This window comes from Mirounga angustirostris, unplaced genomic scaffold (assembly GCF_029215605.1).
Source record: "Mirounga angustirostris isolate CCGP_5_RB_7025 unplaced genomic scaffold, mMirAng1.0.hap1 SCAF_1, whole genome shotgun sequence".
Classification (NCBI taxonomy): domain Eukaryota; kingdom Metazoa; phylum Chordata; class Mammalia; order Carnivora; family Phocidae; genus Mirounga; species Mirounga angustirostris.
The window spans coordinates 78,015,364-78,023,494 of record NW_026991709.1 but is presented as its reverse complement, the minus strand read 5'-3'; the positions used below and the strand labels follow the sequence as shown (position 1 = coordinate 78,023,494).

At 46.9% G+C, this 8,131-nt stretch overlaps 1 protein-coding gene across 1 annotated transcript; it reads right to left on the bottom strand.

Moving 5' to 3' along the window:
• Nucleotides 1-5,852: 5,852 nt before the first annotated feature.
• On the bottom strand, nucleotides 5,853-7,188 carry LOC123834558 (prohibitin-2-like). Its single transcript, XM_045863659.2, has one exon. It carries the CDS (start codon nucleotides 7,065-7,067, stop codon nucleotides 6,195-6,197), a length of 873 nt encoding a protein of 290 aa, XP_045719615.1. The 5' UTR covers nucleotides 7,068-7,188; the 3' UTR covers nucleotides 5,853-6,194.
• Nucleotides 7,189-8,131: the final 943 nt, after the last annotated feature.

Sequence of the window (8,131 nt, the reverse complement as noted above, 5' to 3'; positions counted from 1 at the left end):
GCGTGACTGGAGTCTGGACCAAGGAGTGATTGTTTCTGAGGGAGGTCAGGGAAAGTGTCTTGGAGAAAGGACCCAGGCTTCCATGAATGGGAGGACTCAAGTAGAAAGATGTTAGGGGAGAGGCAGTTGAGTCAGAGTTTAAGCGCCAGGTCCCAAAGTGAGGAAAGATTTGGGCAGAGGGGTGAAATGAGGAATGCCTAAAGGAACTGGAAATAATTCACTGGAAAAAAAAAAAAGACAGTTCCAGGTTTCCATGTCTCTGAAAGATGATCCAATGACACACTGCTCTGTGAAGTTAAGATTCTGAATATCAAATCAGCCACCAAGTCAGTAATGGTCTCAGAGAACCAGGACCACAGTCAAGAAAGAGGGACATCTTTAACAATTAGGTCCTGCTCGATAGTGGCATGGCTTTCTCTTAGAGAACTGAGAAACTCATCAGAGAAAATATGCTGGTCAAAGCCAGGGAACCCACAGCCCAAGGAGCTGAGTTATAGATATCTCTGCCCTCTGTGGGGGTGGGCTCAGATGAACGTCAAGGGCATGTCCTTTTCTGAATTTCTAAGATTTCTAGAGTCAAGGGAGCAAACCCAAGAAGGAACTTTTCAAACTTGAAAGCTGCCCCAAGGGAGATGCGTCTCCTCAGAGGACTGGCCTGCCCTGTGCCAACGATGCTCAGCCTCCTCATGGAGGGGACAATTTCTGAGGCATCTGCCAACCCACATCATAAACTAGACCCAAACAAGTGCTTTTGCATCTTGCATTTTTTATCCCAAAAAATTCTTCAAGCAAAGTCTTACACATTCCTTCCAATCTTCCATCTTAAATTTTTATGATTGTTACACTACAGGTGAATTTTATACTCCATATATGTGATTTAGCTAGCAAACATGTGATTTGATTGGATATACTCCAAGTGTATGTTTATTAACTAATTTTTAATAATCACACACATATAAATTAGCTACCTTTAGGTCATTATATCTAATCACATTTTTGTAGTCTTGTTTTAGTTTTTATTACATATTCATGATCTCATTTAATTCTCATGCAAGACTCTGTCATGGATAGTGCTGCCACTGCTCTCAGAATGAGGAGAGCAGGCTTACACACAGGGCTCTGGGAGCTCGAGGTGAGCCCAGGTAACTTGCTGTGCCTCCCTCTCAAAGCCCCATCTCCTGACACCTGCTCTGGGGCTCCTCACACCCCCAGCCCGGGCCTCCCACAGTGACTCAGGGCACTGTAGCATTGCCACAGTTTTCTGAGGAAGAAGCTAAAGGAACAAAAGGTCAGTTGATTGGGCCTAAAGTCATCTGTGACTGGGCCAGATCAGCTTAGGAAATGTAGGCACAGAATTTTTATTTTTGAAAATCACTTGTTAACTCACTCCAGGTCATTCATCTACAGAGACCTGGAGTTACAAATTCTCCAAGTCCCCTGACCACAATCACTGAGTCCCCCATCTGTCACTCTGAGCACCACAGATTTCCTACTATTAATAAGCCAAAGAATGAAAACCAAGATCTACTTCTTAAGAATGTCAGTCATTTCCATATGCCTCTGTACTATAGATATGCAGAACACATCTTGGCTGGATTATTAAATATTGACATCATATTCCCAAGCATCTCATTAATGGTTCTTTTCTCCTAAAATGAATATTGGGTAAAATTCTCTAGTAAAAACCACAAAGGAAGTCAGTTACAACTAAAGCAACTAAAAAACTAAACAAACATCCTATTTTTCTAGTCACTTCTCTGAGATCTCCCATGCTTCTGTGTTTCTGAAAAGCAGCCTACCTGTCTGCCCTAAAATACCCAGACTTTCCCACTTGCAATCCTTTATTCATGTAAGTGGCTCAGCCTGGAATGCCCCCTTTTCTGCATTCTCAGTCTGTAAGATCTTACTCATTATTTAAGGACTAGTTCAGCATCATCTTGTATGAAGCCTTTCCTAACTGCCCCCCCACCACCCCCACTGGGATGAATCCCTCCTTTCTTCAGCTCTTTCTTCACTCAGTCTGTAGACTGGATTTTCTATTACATGTCTGTCTCTTATACTGTGACTTCTTGAGGACCCAAACCAAGCAGGATTCACATGGGCCTGGTGCACGGGCTCACAACATGCACTTGACATATGTTTATGGAATGAATAGAATTAACATCCAGTGCCATTTCCCCTTTTCCCTTTTCTTATCAGACATTCAAAGATATTCAACATCTCGGGTGTCTTCCTGCATACAATCTGTACCGCCTTTTCTACAAATATTCCATAAGGGGTGAGCAAGCTGCTACTGTTATGAAACATTTGCCAGGGATTGCTAGAAATGGTGCACAGTTCACTGGGTCTATTAAATCTTAAAAGTTTCCTTTCTTTCTTCCTTTTGCTTTTAAATTATAATTCAGCATACTCTTTTCGGTCCTTGTTAAACACTAAGGAGAACGCTCACAAATCAAAAATCACTGAATATCAGGGCCAGAGGAGCAATGGGGAAACTGAGCCTCAGAAAGACGAAGTTACCTGCCCACAGTCAAGGAGCAAGTTCCTAGTGTGCTGAGACAGGGTTGAGATCTTCTACCTTCCAGGCCAATGCTCTTTCCAATTCTGGTCATTTTTTATATGGTTTCATTTCTAAAATCATGCATGGCCCTACTCTCTACTCCCAGCTGTGAATTCCATCTCTTCATTTGAGAAGTGGGAATCCCAGCTTCGTGATGCATCCTCAGTTAGCCTGATGTTCCCAGGGTCCCCAGGGAGCAAGTCTGGCCAGCCCAGGCCTCCTGCTGCCTCACTGCTGTTTGCCGAAGCCCTGCCCCATCAGATCCCCTCTCCTCCCATGGCCCTGGCATCCACGCACGCACCTCACTCCAGCTTCCAGGCCTTACTCTGGCTCTTACTCTTACTCGTTACCAGAGAAGCCCTCTCACTGTGTTTTAGACAGGGCAACTCTTCTATTCCTTGCAACAAACTCATGAGGGATGCAGCTGTCTTATCCCCATGTGAGGTAGAGAGAGGTTAAGTCACTTGCTCAAGGTCACACAGGTTGTAAATGGTAGAGCTGCCAGTCTAGGTTGTAAGGAATGGAAACAAGAGATGAGCCCGGGTCTTCCATCCCAAAGAGGCCCCTGCTCTTTTACATCCATTCCATTCTCTCAGGAGGTAACTTCGCAGGTTTCCAAACTCTTCTTTCTTGAGTACATTTGGGGAAACTGGTTCCTACCTTAGAGAGTCTCGTCTTAGGGCAATTAGATGTGGGAAAGGTGGGTCTTCTGGTTTGGGAACTTTTTTTTCCTGCTGAAAATGGCAAGCACAGTCATGATTAATACAAAACAATCTGTAAATGGTATATTCACATTTCCTCATTAGAAAAATTCACCTTTAGTGTAGAGTACTCTATGGAAAATTCCAGTGAAGAAAGGAAAATTTCTTAAAGAGCAGTGAGCAATTGCAAAGAGGAATTTTGAAATAGACAGGACAGGCATTTGGTAACCTCTTGGTATTTGTTACTGCAAATGCTAGGCCTTGCAGAGATAATAACTTCAGAACAAATGAGTGTGTTAGTTAGACTTAAGAGGGATTTTGCACTGGCTTTGGGTACACACTTTCACAAAGAAAAGTGTCTGATGGCCCAGTTCTCTAGAGTTGCGTTCTTAGATGGGCAAAAAAGCTGAAAGGCGTAATAGAGCATCCTTAAATTAGAGGATATATACCAGCTCTCAGGGTGAGGACACTCATTGTGCAATTGATGAACACCTGCTGCCCTGAGTTGGAAAATTCAAGAGGAAAGAAGGAAGAAGGAAGGGAGGGAGGGAGGGGGAAGGGAGGGAGGCAGGAAGAGAGGCAGGAAGGGAGGGGAGGAAGAAGAGCATCGCCAAATGCTGTTTCTCTCCTCACCCCATCAAAAAATTCTCAACTATTATAAGAATAAACTCTATGTTCTACCCATAATTTTAACTCTGGTCTCCAACACACAAACATACACATAAAAGTAACCCAAGGAGGGATCAGAATAGATATGTAGAATCACCCAAAGGAATGTATAGTCTGTTTATGTGCAAACCTCAGTGATGTGAGTTGCAGCTTACAAAACACCCCCATTTTGCTGTGTGCTTGGGGAACTTTGCATGGCGCCATGACAGTGCCAGCCCAGCTTGGAGTGGGGGTGGCACTGTGCCTGACAGGGCTGGCCCCCTGTAAGCTCAGCTCCATGCCACAGCACAGGGTCATGTCCTAGAGGGGCAGACAGACAGAACGTAACCTCAGTGAGAAATAGGAGGTGAAATGTGCAGCCAAGGAGAACACCATGTGGAGAGAGGAGGGACTGGGCTGGGATCTCGGCCACCACCGTGGCCACCACCACAGCCACGCCATCACTCATCGTGTTATTGTAGGCAATTGCTGCCCTTCTCAGGTCTCAGGGAAAATAAAGGGACATGGCCAGATGGCCCCTGAGAGCCTCTCCCAACCCTAACAGTGATGTTTGTGATTGTAGTCCCATATTTCACTGTTTCCTCACCTGCGATGTGGCCAGGTTGGACCAAATGACCTCTAAGTGCCCTCCAGCTCTAGGAATCTGTGATTCTATGACTAAATCAGGGCTCATTGAGCAAATATCAAAGCAGAGAGGCTGTAATTGCCAAAAGCATAAGGGCTGTCAGGCTGCTCTCCGTGTTCTAGCTCAGCCTAAGGCAGGAGGTTCTCCAATACAGGTCACAAGGCGAAAGAGTGAGTCTCTTGGCCATGTGGGCACAGAGCGGAAGCTTTCCACCTCTGAAGGCGACCCTGTCCCCCACAACCCCACTTCCGGATCTGCTGCTCTGGCAACCCTGCTCATCAGAGGATTGGTGGGCTTGGGTTTCACAAGTCAGGGGCCCTTCTAGGACCTCTGAGATCACTAACCCTCCCAAACCTTTTGCCTGTGTATTCCTGATCAATAGTTTTCCAGCCTCTGCCTGAAGGCAGCCTGTTCTGTCTTAGGGGATTTTGACTATAAGAAATATCTTGGGGCAAGGTGTGGGTCAAGATCTGTCTCCCTATAACTCCTACACTGGTCGGGTCTGCCCTCTGAGACCTCCCCTGACAAGTCTGTCCTCTCTTTTCCCAGGGAAAGTCATTAAATATTTGGAGACAATGAGCAAGCCCTCATGAGGTCTTCCCCGGGATAACGGGCTTTATTTTTCCTAATAACGTAGTTTTCAGCTATCCTACTCTCCTGGTCCAAAGACTCTCCAAATTTTCAAGCATGACCTAGACTTGAGAGATACAAGACCTAGCTTGGAGTTGTGCATCCACCAATGGGCCATATTCCATCAATGCAGGGAAATGAAGTTTTTATTTAGGGCAAATAAAATATTGGACACAACAAGCTTATAAGTGATAAAGTGCTACATAAAAAATTATTACTGCTACTAGATACTACTCCTAAAAATAACAATTACTCCTAGTAAATCAAGAACGTAATCCAGTTGTCTTCTGAGAGTACAGGAGAATAGGAAAAAGGGATCTCCTCCTGTGATCTAGATACTGCATTCATATGCATTCAGCTTGATATCATCATAGCTATTTCGGGAGGCTATGTCTCAGAGGTAGTTCATCCCGAGCTTACAGACAACTAAATACTACAGATTTATTACACATGCCATTGTCAGGCTAGGTTTTTCCAGCTCTTGTTATTGTAAACTTGAGGAATTTACATTTGTCTCTGACATTTTATCTTGTTGGTTCACTCTTTTCAGACACTTTCGGCCTATGATTCAGCCATCAATAACAGTGCTTTCCAATCCTGGCTTCATATTAAAATCATCACGGAAATTTTTTGAGCATGAATATTTCTCCTGAGCTCTAGTCTCAAGATTATTATTATTTTTTTTTAAGTAATAAAAATTTATTGAGAATTCCTAGGATGGTGGTTATCGCCTCCCGACCTGGAGGGAGGAACCAACACTGTAGGCAATCACTCCGAAATCACACTGTCCCAACACCTCTGGCCGACACAGGGAGGAGCAAAATCATTCCCCAGAAAACTTGTCAGGCTTTGTTCATCCAAGAAGGGTTGGGAGGACAGATGTGGGAGGGACCATCACATGATACTGGGGGTGGGATGGGGGTGCGCTGGACCCCAAGCTGGCTCCTCAAAAACCAGGGGAGGAACAGATCCACTTCTTCTCTGGGAGTGGAGTTCCCGGTCACCAGGCTCATTTCTTACCCTTGATGAGGCTGTCACTGCCTCGGGTGAAACTTTCATCCTGTAGGTTCAGGACGAGGTTGTCAGCAGTGAGATAGATACGGTTCTGTGATGTGGCAATCGTCTTGGAGATGTTCTGGGCTGCCCGGATCTTGCGCAGTTTGATATAGCCAGGGTTCTTGCTCAGGGCTTCTCCAAGCATTTTGGCGGCCTCAGCCTGCACAATCTTCTGCCGCTGGTCCTGCTTTGCTTTTTCCACCAAAAACTGGGCCCGCTGGGCCTCCTGCTGAGCCACTTGTTTGGCTTCCACAGCAGCTATGTGTTCTCTGCTAAAGCTGAGCTCGGTGATGGCCACATCATCCAGAATGAGGCTGAAGGCCTTGGCTCTTTCTGTCAGCTCCCGCCGGATCAACAAGGATACCTGGGCCCGCTGGGTGATCAGCTGTGAGGCATTGAACTTGGCCACCACACTCTTCAGCACCTCGTTGACAATGGACGGCAGCACTCGCTCCTCGTAGTCTAGCCCTAGACGCTGATACATGCTGGGAAGCTCCATGGCATTGGGTCGAGACAGCACTCGCAGGCAGATGTTCACCATCTGCAGGTCTTTGGAGCCTGTGGGGGAGGAAATTTTTCGGGGTCTGGCCCGAATGTCATAGATGATGGGGTACTGGAACCAGGGGATCCTGAAGTGAAGGCCTTCGGCCAGTATGATGTCCTGCTGCATGCCACCGATCCGATTGAAGAAAATGGCTCTGTGCCCGCCTTCCACGGTGAACACGGGTTCGCGGACGCCGGCCCCCAGCAGCAGCTTCAGCGCCGTGCCCATGCCCCGGGGCCCGGAGGGCAGCCGTCCCGCTAAGTCCTTCAAGTTCTGGGCCATGTCCGATCCTGAGGCCGGCGGCACCAGAGGTCAGAAGCGGGTGCCGGCCCACCTCAGCCCCACTCCAGTTCGGAGATCGCACCCTTCACATGAGGGTCCGGGGCCCGCGGTGCTCGCGGGAGAGAGGGCACCGGAAGTGCGCTCCCTTCTTAGTCTCAAGATTTTGATTCATCTGTTCTCTGGTAGGACCCTGGAAACTATATCTAAAACATACATCTGGGGCGCCTGGGTGGCTCAGTTGGTTGAGCGACTGCCTTCGGCTCAGGTCATGATCCTGGAGTCCCGGGATCGAGTCCCGCATCGGGCTCCCTGCTCGGCTGGGAGTCTGCATCTCCCTCTGACCCTCCCCCCTCTTGTGCTCTGTCTCTAAAATAAATAAATAAAATCTTTAAAAAAAGAGAGAGAAAAAGGGCGCCTGGGTGGCTCAGTTGGTTAAGCGACTGCCTTCGGCTCAGGTCATGATCCTGCAGTCCCGGGATCGAGTCCCGCATCGGGCTCCCTGCTCAGGGGGAGCCTGCTTCTGCCTCTGACCCTCCCCCCTCTCATGTGCTCTCTCTCTCTCTCATTCTCTCTCTCTCAAATAAATAAATAAAATCTTTAAAAAAAGAGAGAGAAAAAGGGCGCCTGGGTGGCTCAGTCGGTTAAGCGACTGCCTTCGGCTCAGGTCATGATCCTGCAGTCCCGGGATCGAGTCCCGCATCGGGCTCCCTGCTCAGGGGGAGTCTGCTTCTCCCTCTGACCCTCCCCCCTCTCATGTGCTCTCTCTCTCTCATTCTCTCTGTCTCAAATAAATAAATAAAATCTTAAAAAAATAAAAAAATAAAAAAATAAAACATACATCTTAGGTGGTTATTAGTCAGCACATCCACCTGCATTTGGAAATCCAGGGTATACCACAACCTGCCCTGCTCAGTTTCACTTACACACTTGATATATATGATTTTTGGAGGAAACTGCCTGGAGGGTCAGAAGATATCTACATGGAAGGGCAGGCAATGACTTTCTCATGCCTTTTACGTTTTGTTTATGTTTGTTCTTTTGTAAAGCACTTACTTCCTCTTTCT